The sequence below is a fragment of the Lutjanus erythropterus genome, chromosome 15, assembly GCF_056507025.1.
Source record: "Lutjanus erythropterus isolate fLutEry1 chromosome 15, fLutEry1.hap2, whole genome shotgun sequence".
In the NCBI taxonomy this organism is placed as follows: domain Eukaryota; kingdom Metazoa; phylum Chordata; class Actinopteri; order Lutjaniformes; family Lutjanidae; genus Lutjanus; species Lutjanus erythropterus.
In genome coordinates, this window is record NC_139331.1 from 21,094,211 (window position 1) to 21,109,903 (window position 15,693).

Sequence of the window (15,693 nt, forward strand, 5' to 3'; positions counted from 1 at the left end):
GTTTCAGTAAAATAAAGACAATTTCAAACTTGCCAAAATGTGCTGTTTTTGTTATGATCTGGTCTTAAAGCTCTGGGGTAGTTTTCTGTTAGCTTCTGTTGCTGGAGACAAGTCAAAGAGGCCGCCGTAATGATTTCAGCTTCTATTAATTTTACATTTTGATTATTGGCACAAAGATTCACATTTTCATAATTTAGACCACATGTCCAGTAACAACCGCACCTGTTGGCTGGGCTGTTTTATAACTATAATATAAGCAGCAATATCACAGATGTTTCAACCTGCAGACACCCTGAATAAAAGAAAACATGACAAAAGAAACAATGCATGTTTCTAAATTATTAATTTTCAACAAAATGCTCATCTGCAAAACAAGACTGCCAGATTTGTTTTGGGCGGCTCTACTACAAACAGCACCAAAGAAGTTGCACTCCAACATCTCATGGCTCACCAAGCTTGGCCACATGGTTCAGCTGTTTTTTGTCTATTAACTCAAAGATGCCAACATTTCTATTTGACCAAAGATTTTTATACAAGAACACACATAACCACAAAACTGCAATTTCCAGGAATGGTTATGTTGTGGTACACAGCCCAAGAACTAATTTTGTTTGTCGAAAGGCAGATCCATAACAAATTGGAATAATCTAATCCTTAATATTCGCCTAATGAAAAAACTAATTATTCTTAAAAAGAATATGCAGAGGTATTTACTGGTATGCAGATCACAGACTGAATATGAGGTATAACTCTTCGCTAGTTTTCAGTATTAATGTTTGGCTTCAATGACTTGCATAATTCTCATATATATATAGTGATAGTATTTTTCTCAAACATATGCACAGTGTTGAGTGACTTTAATGTATTTATGCATATTGATTTAATTATTGTTTGAAATAATGCCATTAATGGTCATTCATGTACTGTGTGAGGTATTGTATGTTAGTTGTGGAACACAGGAAGACTGGCTGATTGCTATGGAATCAGCTAATGGAGCTCCTTTAAAGAAAAGAAAAGAAAAGAAAAGAAAAGAAAAGAAAAGAGGCTAAATAAACAGATGTGTGTTAGTCTTACAGATGATCCCAGCTGGTCCACACACATGCCTGCCCATGCACTGGTCACACTTCGTTCCCGATGCCCCGACCCTGCAGCGGCATTGGCCTGTGACAGGGTCACATGGTCCAGGCAACGCCCCCCACAGGGAACACTTACACTCCTCGCAACGACCTCCGGGCATCCGTGGGTTACCATGGTAACCAGTAGAACACCTGGGCAGGGGCATTGTGGGAAGAAGGAAAGAGTTAAGAGTTTCCACTTGAACACTTTTACACTACAATGTACACCACAGATTACTGCAGTCCCACCACATGTTTAGATTAATATACTACCTACATCACCTGTATTGACCCTCGCTAAGTCTCGCCCCTGTGCTCCAAAAACAGTTGAGCAAGCTTGGAACCTGGTGCAACCTCAGTCTACTTTCTCCTTTCCTGTTTCCTGTTCTTAGCTTTTGCTATGTGCTAGGCTTGTAAATGTTGAATAGAAAACTGATTTGCAGATGGTTAAAATATGTTTCTGAGGTTGCAACACATGTATAGCCACACCTTAAGTTAGGTAATGTAAGCCAAATGTTAGCCAAGTTGCTAGATAATCCACATCAATAGATACTGTATCTAGCTAGTTACATCTGAAAGCTGATGTTCGCAAAAACTAGCTAACCAACTTGCTAATCTGAGTCAATCGTTAGCTATTGAGTTAGCTAGCATTTTGCTAACATTAGCTAATTTGAGATTTGATTATATGTCACTTTTACAGGTCTTCTGGCAACATCTTTTAACCATCTACAAAATTTGGATTTCTTTTCATCATGGACGAGCCTAGCAGCATATTTAAGTACAGGAAATAGGAAAGGAGAAAGTTCCACAGGTAAACAAGTTTACTTAACTGTTATTGGAGCACAGAACAAATGGGGCGGGACTTAGGAAAGATCAGTTACTTTAATTATGAAATTACAAAAAGTACTTATCTCTGTCATTATCGACAACCGTGTCCTTATGTCCTGGGTATGTGATTCCCTTTGTCTCATATTAAAATTTAATGACTTTTAAATTTATTTTGTTTTCAATAGTTACAGGGATATTATAATTTTCTGTGTGTGTCTCACCTCTCACAGTACTTGCCCTCATACCCCTCTGGGCAGGCCGTACATCTGTAGTCATCAAATCCCTCCGCTACACAGGTTGGACTGAAGCTAGACACAGACAGACAGAAATTTTCCACAGAAAAGATATGAAAATGAATCATGTCCAATGAACATATGATAAACATTTTAAGACATTTATACTCTTTACATATTAATAACATACAAATACAACATCATACATTATTGATGCATTATACTTTCAATTTGTAGAGATCCACTGCCTGAGAGAAAGAAAGAAACCGTGAGTTTACTTGTTCTCTGGGTTGGAGAGGGGACAGGCGCAGGGTTTACAGTCGTCAGGGTGACCACGGACCACGCCGTAGAATCCCGGAGCGCAGCGTTCACACCGATCACCCTCTGTGTTGTCCTGACAGTTCTGCAGACACAAAAACACACAAATGAAATTAATGTTGTGTTTGTGGAGACACTACATTGACTTCCATTCATTCTGTAACCCAACCATGACCCTAATGTGTAGGTGTGAAATTTCCCATCATCCTCCAGCCAGCATGAGTCCTTGGTGGGTGTGTTGGTTTTTAAATGTAGAATTGTGTGAGCGTAATGTCGACAGCTGTAACACAATTACAAAAAAAAAAACTCTGCTTATCCAGAAAGCTTTTCATCTTTAAAAAAAGCAAACTAATTTTCAAATTAAATTAACAGCAGTTAAGCTACACTTTTATCTGCATGTTGTATTTGAATATTGCCACGGGCACAATGAAAACAGACACCAGATTTGCTCGAGCAAGGAAAAATAACATATTTTTGAATGGTTCGTTGGTGTCTGTGGAATAAAATGAATCATGTGTGCTGAGATTTAAGCATATTTCAGACCCTCTAATCAAAGACTGGAGGACATTAATATTCACTATTACGCTGTGTACTATCTCTTGTATGTGTCTACTCGTCTCAAGTCGACAATGAGTAATTGAAAAGACGACAGATGGGGTCACCCATCATCCCCTCCTTGATTACTGACAAAATGGCGTTGGGGAGGCTTGTTTTTTTGGTGAGTGAGATAATTATCCCAGCACCATCGGTTGATTTACACCAGAAGAAGAATATAAAAAAATAATGGCATACTGCAATCATTACCCGCTGTCAGTTCACTTCACAATTTTGGATAATAGTAGCACTTTTGATCACCGGTGTGCCTCGCTGTAAGGTGACGGCTAGTGAAATGTTTGACAACATGTTGACAGAGAGGTAAACTCAGTTCAGATCTCTTCAGGAGCTGCCTGTCTCTTACACTCTTAGAAGTAAGGGTTCCAAAACAGTTCATGCTGAAGGCCTGAGATTCTACCCAGAAGCATTTGCTTCTGAAGAACCCTAATTTGAAAAGAGGGTTTGGCAACGTTTGATTTTTTTTTTTTTTTGTTTGTTTGTTTTTGTGAGAGTAAGGGTTGCATTCAGATCTGTTTTCATCCAAAGAACCAATTCTGGAAGAAAGAGTTTTTCAATCACTGTTGAAATCCTTTAAGAACCCAAAGGTCTGTGAAGGGTTCTTTCCATAATATAAAAAGGTTCTCATTAGAACCCCCTTGGTGGGTTCTAGATGAAGTGTTTGGAATATTAAAAGGTTCTTGGTGCTAGATAAAAGTCTTGGAACATAAGGTTGTCAGTAACCACCGAAAATGTGTTCTATATAAAACCCTCGACATATAAAAAGATTATCAACAGATCCCCACTGGTGGGTTCTAGATAAAACCCTTGGAATATAAAAAGGTTCTTGGTAGATCCCCCTGAGTGGGTTCTTGTTAGCACCCTTAGAATGTGCAAAGGTTCTGAATAGAACCCTTAGAGGGGTTCTAGGTATAGTGCTTTACACCAGGTTCTAGGTAGAAGTGGAAAACTTTATAAAAGGTTATACCAGGAACCAAAAAGGGTTCTCCTGTGGACTTTATGGTTCAAGTTAGCATCTTCATTTCTAAGAGTGTATGTTATTTTTTCCTGCCGAGACAGCGAGATGAAAAACGGGCATCAGATGATTTTTAATGCCTTTGACTTTGCAGGAAACATTTGATTGAGTAGTTACTGTCTTTACCTGCATCCACACTCACACATCCGGACTGTCACTGGGAAATACCCAGTGTGATCACAGCTGCTTCTGCAGTGTTGAGTGTCTCTACCGGAGCAGTGGGCAAGTCATTACTCATTTCTTTTCACCACCCACAGTTTCTCAGGCCATTCTAAGGCCTTCACACACACACACACACACAGAAATATCCAGCCTGGACTACTTTCTGATAGGAAATGTAGCCGTGCACATACGGTAATGAATGGTTTTTGGGCCCAGTCCCACTCCTGCAATGATGAGGTGCTGTGAGACCGTGAGCAGCAGCGACCGGCTAGCTGTTAGCTGACAGGTGCGATCTCACACGTCAAAGAGTTTAATAAGCTTCCTTCCTCAAGAGCAGGTCATCTAAAATACTCATTTACTTCTGCAGGATTTCACTCACCTGTTGTTGTGAGGGAAGCCTCAAGGGTACACTGACACACACTACCATAATATTTTCATATCCAGAGATGCTTGTGGGTATATTCAGCTTATTTTTTAGCTAAGGATCATTATAAAGCTAAACACACACACACACACACACACACACACACACACACTATATGCATCTATGCACAGATACAGTGTGTATATAGCCAATATTATTGGTCCATTAGTGTCCTATAACAGCTATATTAGTCTATGTCAGTATCGGCATATATGTTGTCTGATATACACCGATATTGAAACTTTTTTGTCACAGAACATACTATACTATATTTGATCATTTTACATATTAAAACACACAAGTGTGTTTATATATATATACATACATACACACATAATTATAATTTAAGTTATCTACATAAATTATCAGTATCGGTCCCAAAATTCTAGTATTGGTCAGGCGCTACATGACTGTATATACAAAAGCCCACACGCTCACACAATGTAAACTCACACAAATATATGACACACTGTACACAAACACAAAGCTCTGTCCTCTTCATGTCCCCAGGGCTCCGTCTTATGTTCGCCTTGTTTGTTGGAAATGGGAACCTCAATCAGTGCAACAGGAAGTTGCCTCCTAACGAGGCAAGTCATTTCCATTAACTTCCTGTGTTCCTCGTTACTGCTAATTACCACAGAAACAAACTCGTTTAGCATTTTCAATTTAGCCCGCTCGGTTAGAAAATGCTAATGACACTGTTATGGAGAGCGAGATGGAAATGGACGAGGGGGAAAAAAATGGCTCGGAGGCAGAGAGAGAGAGCGACAGAAATCAAAACACGAGAAAAGACGGAGGGGAGAGGTAAAACAAGAGAGAGAAACAAATTGGCAAAACCGGAGACATGAAGGAGAGGTGAGAAAGAAAGAGGGGACTGGAGGGGAAGACTGGGGAAAAGAAAAATGAGAGAGCTGAAGGTAAAAGACTGAGACAATGGCGGGGTGATGAAAGAAGACAAAGGATGAGTAAATATATAATTTAGGATAAGAGGGAAGAGAATTTAGGGGATGAGAATGGGGCAGATACAAAGAAATACTGAAATTAGAAGAATATGGTGGAGTATAGGGAGGAGAAACAATAGAAGGAAGTAGAAGAGTGAATACAGGACAGAGGAGAGGCTGCAGAATAACAGAAAATGGGAGGAAAACAATAAAAAATAATTAGAAAGCAGAGAACATTGGAGGGGAGACAAGAAACATTGGCATCTACATTGAAGCACAACAATTGTCTGGTGTGCAGGGACACACTTTTAGGCTACTGCAGCCAACGTTTGTCTATCATGACTGTGTCGATTCTAATTTGAGTCTATTATACAGATGATCTCATTGTACATAAAAGTTAAGGAGTAACAAATTAAATCCACGCTTTTGTTTGATTCAAAGGCTCATGTTTTCATTCAAGCTGTTTAAAGGGGTCATATGTAAGATATGTCAAGCCTAATAAATAGGGATCAACTTATCACCAGAGTAACCATGAGTACTATGGTTTCCACCAAGACTGTGACTCTGGGAGCGTTGGAGATGATAGCTGAGGACAATAAAAATGTGAGGCCGAGAGGAGCGTGAGGGAGGTCAGGCATCACAGAGGCAGTGGGAGGCCAGAATATTTTCACCTCTAACATGGTGGATTAAGGATTTATTTTCAAACAAACTAGAATTGGTGGTTTCTCAACAATGGAAAGAGAAATCAAGATTTGTGGTGAGTTTGACTTTGTTTCTGTTTGATGAAGTGTGTTTTGTGATGAGTTTTTTTGAATCTACCTACTACACAGCGTTTTCTTAACCCTGCCACTATATGAAGCTGTGAGCTTTCCCCCAGAAGGGGGCGTGGCCTTGTCAACTCAGACTGGATGACATATTGCCGGTCTGATATATAACAGTTGAGCTACAGGAGAACCTCAGTCAACTTTCTCCTTTCCAGTTTTCTGAACTCAGATACGCTACATGCTCAGCTTGTCTATGTTGACATTTTAAATTAGCTAATGTTAGCAAAAAAAAGCGAACTAGTTATTTGTGGATTCGAGTTTGATTATGTGATGTTAGCAAGCTAATTAGCAAACACATTTCTAACATAAGCTATCAGAAATAACTAGCTAGCTAACAATTGATGCACATTAGCTAGCTAGTTAGCTAGCTTTGTCTAACATTAGCGATCAGATGTAACTAGCTAGATAATGAATGATGTAGATTAGCTAATTCGTTACTTATTATGATAATACTATGTTGTTTTTTGAGGTCCTATTGCAACATTTTTTCACCATGTTCTGAACTTGTTTTTCTTTTCAACATAGACAAGTCTAGCACATAGCATTTCTAAATACAGGAAGCAACTTTTTAGCCATAGTACAGGAAACAGGGAAGGAAAAAGTTGACTGAGGTTCCATGAAAACAGATGGGATTTAGGAAGGGTCAACAAAACACATCTAAGTTTAGCAAAAGAGAGAAACCTGAATTCAGAAGGTGCACAGTTAATTGTTTTGTGAGTTTATTTTATTTATTTAATAAGAATATAAAAGCTAAGAGAGCCTGTGATAGTAGCACACTCGCCACACAGATTCTTCTCCTAGAAGAAGCTACAAGGGGATCGCCTCATGAAGCACATCATGGTATAACTGGACAGAATGGGCTGAGGCTAGCTGGTTAGCATGCAAACTTCAGTAGAGATCTCTGTAACATGATACGTCATAATGTCATAACTGTTGCATCTTCACATTTTCTTGACAGTTTTGAGCATTTGAACCTAAATTCTGGCCATATCTTACATACTGTACCTTCACTCTTTTTTTTAGATCATAGAGGAATAAAATGTTACATCAAACTGGTGAAAATTACATCTCAAATTAAATAAATCAGAGTGAAGATTGCGGAAAAATATCTTTGCATAAATGCTGAACCTTTTAGTTGTTGTTATAAGCTCTTTAGTCAGTAATCAGAGAGTCACACTCTGTCATCACTAAACACCAAATCCAGCACTCAACCTCGAGCAGGCTTTCAACAAAAAAATTGCTGGACGCTTGGTGGTATTATTGGTTTATGACTCTGTGTTCCAAAAAGGGAAGTGGTAATAATGCTGCAATTATTAAATGAAAGAAGGTGAACCACTTGTAGTACCCTCCATATTTCATTATGTGCATGTGCAAAAAAGGTATCAGTTTTCTGAAAAGGCTTCACGAAAATGCAGCTGCCAGCATCTTTCAGAGCATTTATACCTATTTATCTTACTAGTTATTCAGCGCAGCGGTGCTCTAACCTCGTCAAGCCACATAATTAAATGGCTCCTCATCAGCTGTCCAACATGAGTCTCGGCCGATGGATTTTTCTGACAGTTTGAACAGTTTCCTCAGTGGCCATACACAGTGACATTCTCTCAGTCTGCCAAGGGCTTTTACAGATCGAATCTGAGCAATGACCTGTGGGCAGCATGTGACCAACTGCTCCCTGAGGCCAAAGTCTTCAGAGGGGGACTCACTGCAGAGCTGACCAGACTGTGAAAAGGCTGGAAGTGACTAACTGGTAACAACTGGCATGTGTAGATTTATCTCACAAGCTACCAGTTGGATTTATGGAAGATGCAGGCAGAATATCTTGAAACATATATTATAACAACAAACACAGAGGTAGACCCCTTTCTATGATGGCCATATCTATAATGCATTATCATGCATCATAAACATAGGTATAATACATTGTACTGTGTTTACAGCAATGTATTAATATAGTTGTGAGCACACAAATATTCATAATGTTTACACATTTTAAACCACTTTAGAATGACTTAGAGAGTGTTGGTCACTCACTGATCAATTCTGGCAAGGATCATAGACTATAAATCTCAAAGTTGTAAGAAATCAACTTTATAATGCACTATAATCATTGTTATAATGCCTTAAAATGTGATTATAACAATATAACAACACATTATAACAATAAAATTGTTATAATGTATTACAAGTAAGTTTTAAAATGAATAATGTCCATCATTCAGCTGTTCATCATCAAAAAGTTGTGTCAATTAGCACTCAATTTCTATTATAACCAGTTAAATTGTTTATAGACACACATATATATTTATAGTGACATATAACGAGCTTGATAAATATTATATCTGCCTATTCCTCAGGTATTTCATAATTTTGCCTGAAGCACCCAATGACCACTTCGAGTGACTTAGACTACATTACAAATGCTTTGTAATATCTTATGATTTCTATAAATCATTAAAAATATTTGAGAAATTAAAACTATGACTATACATTGCTATAAGCACAGTATTACACATTATAAGTATGTTTATAATGCATTATAGAAATGGGCTTCACAGAGAGTGTTACCCATTTCCCTTTTTTAAGTTTTTCTTGCTTAAAATAAATTTTAATAATGAAACCTACAAGAGCTTTTTGAACAGTCAGAAAATCAACATAGAACAAATTTATAGAAATGACTGTCACAGCTGAAACGACCTGGGCCCCATTTCCCAGAGCCTTCGTAGCGCTACGTGCGTCCTAAGTTGTATTTTAAGGTCTCCCTTAAGGTTGTCCCAACTCTGGGAAACAGCCCGTAACTTTAAGGGAGACCTTAAAATACAACTTACAACGCACGCCGCGCTAAGAAGGCTCTGGGAAACGGGGCCCTGATCAGTAACATCATCTTACCTGAAACCATCTGTTGAATACATCTTGTGTCAAGGGTCAGATTTCTTTGCTTTACTGTGTTCTAATTGTATATCTTTAGATCACTTTCTCCACTCTTCTCTAATAGTAAGGATGTAGCTTTGGGTCAGATCCAGAGGAAAGGAAATTACACGAAATATGAATAAGCCCGGGGTCGTTAATTATTGCAGGGCTAATTACAGTACCTGACACATCGCCCAACACACACACACACACACTTTAATCTCCCGCTCACCTCACTTCTTTTCTCCAGCAGCTACCTGGCATATGGCTGAATGAGGGTCTCCAGCGGCAGATCACACACACACGCACACACACACACACACACACACAGACACACACACACACACAAGCTCATTTACCTGGCATATGGATGTCTCAGGGTCACAGGTGGAAGAGTGCCCACTGCATTGGCACTGAACACAGCTGCCCATGCCGGCAGCGGTGGGCACCCTGGACGCTGGAGCAGATGCCAGGGAACCGGCACGAAGACGATAGAAACCTGCAGCACACTCCTGCACACAGAGACAAACACATAGACAAACGGACAAAGAGACAGAAAGACAATGAGACAGATAATCAGAGGAGAGATTAGAAAAGCTGAAAGACGGAAATAAAAGATCTAGCTTTGACAGCATGCGTTCCCACCGTAATTTCACTCTATACAATGCATACACACACACACACACACACACACATACACACACACACACACACACACACACACACACACTCAACAACTACACACATGGACCCACATAATTATCCCTAATTGTTATTTCTCTGGGCAACTGTTGACCACTCTCTCTTTCACACACACATACACACAATTAAGAGTTATTCCCTTCAGTAACTTTTGAACACTCACATGCGCACACTCGCTTGACACACACACACGCGCACACACACACATAGACAAGCAAGGTAACTCTCTCTGCCTCTCTCTCCTGTTCAGTAATAATTAATGGAGTCCATTTAAAGAGCCATCTGTTCCCTCTGCTAGCGCTAAACGCCCGTTTAAAAATACTTTATTAACAACGGCGGCAGCTACAAATAGAAGGCCCATCTGTCAGCCAAGCCCTCTACGACCTGAACATTTCAAGTTTAGCTACCGTTTGCTATTTGGCTTCCATTTGGCACTTTTTCAGCAGTATCTGTAGCCTCTAAATTATGTACACGGCTAATTTTTTTTGGGGGGGGCAATATACATGGCTGCTGCTTTACACTCCAAGCAGCAGGCGACAAAGTGAAACAGAGGTTGAAAAATATAGTTAAAAGTTTGTTGGCAACTCGTGTATTCCTTTGAGATTAACACAATAATACCTAAATGACTCTCAGGCGCCGCCATCCAGAGGAATTGCCCTGAACTGTTTGCCTGTGTGTATCATAAGCTGTCTCTCCAAAATCCTCATTAAACTAAAGATTGAGTCGCTGCTATATGCTTTCTGTGGCTTAAGAGAAGGAGCTGGACGCAGCTGAAAGTCAATTGCTTCGACAAAATCACAACTGAGTGGAAGAGACGCTCAGTGAGGCTTAATCCTGGCTAAGCAAAGCACAAAATAAAAAAATAAAAAAAAAAGGGAGAGTGTGAAAGGCTTCACAGAGGCTTAAAACTCTGAACTAAATGTAAATTGGAAACTTGTGTGATACTATTGAGAGCAGCTTCTGTGACCTCCATGTTTACATTCTGTCTCAGTGTGAAGGCGGCACACAAAAAGCATTCATTCCTCTGAGCACAGGGTGCATTCAGCTCACACTGTAATTAATGTCTGTGACGTTAGATGCAACATGTGGGTTTTGAGATTGTGTCAATATGAATACTTTTTCCATTTTGTTTATGCAATATTCTCACTCTGTGTTTTCTTCTTTCATATCTTTTTGCATGTTCTGTTTTGTTTTGTTGACTTTTGCCACTGCTTTGAAGTAAATTCATCACACAAATGATTAGAAAAGAATTACATAAATGTAGAGATGCATTTTTACATTGATATTCTCTGGATATGTTGTGAACTTTCTTCACGTCTCCTACTATAGTACTATATTGTAGTAACCCCTTTTTTATAACATCAAATAAGGAATTAAAAACCAAACTTCAGACCAATCAGACGAATAAATACCAAAAAAATATCGTCTTTGTACGATATTCAGTTGAATGCAAGTTGAAAAGTATTTGCAAATAAATGCATTCTGTTTTTATTTACATTTTACACAGCATCCTAACTTTTTTGTAATTGGGGTTGTACTTCAGCATGATAAGAACTATCTAAATGACACCACAAGAATTTTTTGCCATGACATTAGTGTTTGTAGCTATTTGGCCCATGTCTCCAAAACTCAGTAACTCACACCAGAACAATCTAGATGGATAAACAGCACTACAGGTAAAGAAAGAAAACTATATACTTTTGATTTTGAGGTGAACTGTCACTTTAAAGTGAAGTCACTGGCTATGAAACTGCTGCACATACCTGCTAAATGCAACAACAACTGATCTCCCCATGTGTGCACTGTTACATGCGTGCATGCATTTAGTCGTAAGCTCACCTCACATGAGAGTCCAGAGTATCCGACCGGACAATCACACTTTTCTATCTGATGTGCCTTCTCGCTCTCCTTCGTTGGTCTGCCTTCCTCTGCCACCGTTAGACTGATTTCTGAAATACTGGGAGAGACATGAATCATGAAATTAAGATGCATCATGTAAAGGAGTATATACACGTGTATTTGAATGTGTCCCATTGGATATCAACAGAGAACTGTAACAATAATTTGCAGCAGATTATAATGTTTCAGCTGTGGAAATGGCCTTAAGTAGAGACCATTTTCATTACACCTTGAGATACAAATGAAAACAGAGGTTTTTCCCACAGGTTATCCTTGATTCAGCTATAAAATTGCATATTTAATGTTGGAATACACTGTGGAGGTGCATGCCACTGCGTGTGTGTGTGTGTGTGTGTGTGTGTGTGTGTGTGTGTGTGTGTGTGTGTGTGTATTTTACCGGCTGTGTCTCATCAAGTTGCCGTGTGATGCCTTAATTAGGATGTAGTCCACATAGAACAAAATGTCCATGAAGTCCTCTCGAGTCATGGACCGACCATCTGCGTACTTCCACTCATGCTGCACACACACACACACACACACACACACACGCACAGACACTGACAAATCAATTTTTCCACTGTAGTCTATCACCAATGTAATAGACCTTGCTCGTATTGACCGATAGTGCTCGCCAAAATTAAGTACAATCTATTTTCTGTTTAGGTCTATTATTTTGTTATTGGTATCTAACAGAAGTTGTTATTTTTAAAACTCATAACAAAAATATTCCTTAAACAACAATCCAATATCCAAGTCTTATCTGAAGCCTTACTGTACCTCTGTCATGTCGATCTCGTGGCGAGTGAGCTGACCAATCTGGAGTCCTGGGATGTGGCGTGTCATCAAGATATTGCGGTTAGGACCACCCTTAATGATAACCTGAGGCTCGTATGAGGAAGGACCGGTTTCATCTCTGGCCTCATAGTACACTGCATATTTCAGCTGCCCACCATATGCTGTGATCTATCAACAGACGTAGAGGAAGATTATTTTTTAAATTAAAAAAATATATATATAGTATTGAAATTAGTATTTTGATGTTGACAGAATTATAAATTGCCGTAGGTTTAACCCACCATAGAGCCTCTGAACTGCTCTGGCAGTTTCCAGTAGTAGGGTTCAGAGAGAGTTGAGGTGACCAGCTCTGCATTGGCGAGGATCTCAGGGTGCTGGAAGCTCACTCCTCTCCTCGTCTCCACAGTGTTTGATTTGTCCACCAGGGGGAGCACTGTCTGCTCCGGCTTCAGCGTTAACTAGAACACAACATGGCGATGACAGCATAAATGTGACGCCGTGTTTAATCCCAACAACTGAATACTTTTTTATTGGAGAGAATATTACAATTCCCTGTAGTCTCCTCGTGTCCTGCTTATAAAACTGAACTGGGTGGACATACATGTAAGTACATGGGTGAATAAGACTTGGATTTTGCTGTGTAAGTACTATGATTAGTTTAAATGGTGTTAATCATGGATCATGGTCATTATTTTTATGTCAGTCATTGGTGTGCAAACTTTTTACCTAGCACTGCAGGGTTAGACATGGACACTGAGACACGGTACATCTTGGTGAGGTAATACCTTTCAGACATCTGTGTAGGGTCACTGTCCTCCTTTTCGCCCTCATCTCTTCTTTTCCTCACCTCCTAATGATGATGACTCACACAACGCTCCACCCAACCCCTCTAATACTTTGTCAGACATCGATTTTAAATGTTTTTTTTTGTCTGTCTTTGTCTATTTTGTTGCAGAGAATTTCAGTGTCTTTGGTTTCTTGCCACGGTGTCCTCATTCATGTGTGGGCACAGAAGGTCGTAGAATATCCAGACTAATGAGAATGGGTCAATGTCGCTCTCAAAACTGGCCAAATGAAAGCACCTTTTACACAGACATTTGATTTGAACATGACTACATGCCGCCTTCTCCAAATAGTGTCGGGGCCGTATGTTTTGTAAAAACTTCTGTTTGGCCTTTTTTCATCAAAATTTGGTATAGACTTTCAGTAATTTCAAGGATAAAAGAGCAGTGGTCCTTGAGATGAAATGCAAGCAGCATCTTTTGAAGTAGGCAGATCAGCTGGACGCACGGCTGCCGACACTCCAGAAAGAGACGAATGGGTCCCATACTTTAATTAATAAAATACTATTGAGTATTTTAAACTCACTCGAATTTGACTTTGACCCTTTTGAGTGTTGAAGCCAGAGTAACAACTGAGTTAGCAAACTGAAGTCAGCGGCTGTTTCCACAAAGCAGAAGAAATATATGCCTTAAAGTCCCATTAACTGTGAGTTATTTATATATTTATATTTTTCTAAAATAAACTCAACTTGAAAAAAAGATAGCAGACTCCCGCACACTGTCTCGCTTTCTAGTGATTTATTGAATATCCGACGTTTCGGTCCAAACGACCTTCATCAGGTATACTCTACAGTGAATTTTTCTTCCGACGCACCTGTCAGACATTTCAGGTGTGCAGAGACCTTCTCAACATTGCTTGCACATTCTAAAATAAACTCAGAAATCCAAGAAACATAATTCAGAAAATATAAAAAAAAATCCACAGTGCTTAAGAGAATTGATTTTTTCTACACTCCTACTAATTAGTATGTGTAGAATTAAGTGATTGGTTCTCTACAGGTTAGACTCCTATTCCTGTTTCCTGTGACAATCAAGGGATATTTAAGAATGGCGGAGAAAGAATCGTGGTTTGGGAAAACTAATTTAGCTTGACATGGGAAACAAACCCTGGTCTCCTTTGTGAAATGACTGTTTTACTTCATACATCAACCCCATCACCCTCCTGAAAGGACTTTGTCATTCTTTATACCATGCTCATCCTCTTCTTACTGTTTGTTAACTTACTTTAACCCAAACCATTATATTTTCCAAAACCTAACCAAGTACTTTTGGTTCCTAAATAAGTGGTTTTGGTGTCTAAACTTAACTAACGGCAACTGTTAAACCGAACAGCACCGTGTCCCCCATAACAGACAGACCACATTCTTTCAATAAAAAGACCCTGATGCAATATTTCATAATTGTGTTATTGTTAATGAGACAATCACCAAGTCAATCTTTTTTCAAGTTGATTGTGTTGTGACTTTTCTTTGCCAATAATGAGTTTGTTGCTCTCTTCGGTTAGTGTGGGGATTGCTCTGAGGATTGTTATTTTCCATATTAGTGGTCAGAATCAGTTCATGTAAATGTCTTCCCCCTCTGAATATAACTTGATGGCGTCACTCTCCCTCTTGCTTTCTAGTGTTTGAATCACATTTGAGTTATTACTGACAGTGGAGAAAATCTAGCTCTTTCTTTCTCATTCTCTCTGTCTCCCACTTAATGTGTTGATATTTCAATATTATTTGAATAATATCAGGGTTTATTATTGACTGTGGGCTGTGGTTGAGTGGACTGATTTAAAAATAGATTCATCTGCTCGAGCCTGGATCTCTTTCTGTCACTATAGTCCAGCAGCGCTGATATGTTGATATTGTGTGAATAATATCTGAGGCATTATGGAAGAGGGCTCTTTGGTTGAGTGGACAGAATCAGAAATCTATGAAGGTACTATAGCTTGAACACTCTGGCAATATTGGCCACATAATAAAGAGGCAGTCACACGTAGAATGGGAAATTGCTAATTTCTGTCTCAAGTATTACTTAAAATTCACTTCCAAGCATTTTTATGTGTTACTGCAGCTGATTTCTTGTGAA

The 15,693-nt window shown here is 39.2% G+C and overlaps 1 protein-coding gene across 1 annotated transcript in view; it reads right to left on the bottom strand.

Annotated features, from left to right (window-relative positions):
• The window catches only part of lama2 (laminin, alpha 2), a 256,482-nt gene that overhangs the window by 71,773 nt on the left and 169,016 nt on the right, over positions 1–15,693 (bottom strand). The window contains exons 29-36 of the mRNA XM_084737401.1: positions 13,057–13,233; positions 12,758–12,943; positions 12,378–12,496; positions 11,921–12,038; positions 9,739–9,891; positions 2,455–2,579; positions 2,165–2,251; positions 1,075–1,268 (exon numbers count right to left, since the gene is read on the bottom strand). Coding sequence (XP_084593527.1) covers positions 1,075–1,268; positions 2,165–2,251; positions 2,455–2,579; positions 9,739–9,891; positions 11,921–12,038; positions 12,378–12,496; positions 12,758–12,943; positions 13,057–13,233 — 1,159 coding nt within the window. The remainder of the gene's footprint in view (positions 1–1,074; positions 1,269–2,164; positions 2,252–2,454; positions 2,580–9,738; positions 9,892–11,920; positions 12,039–12,377; positions 12,497–12,757; positions 12,944–13,056; positions 13,234–15,693) is intronic.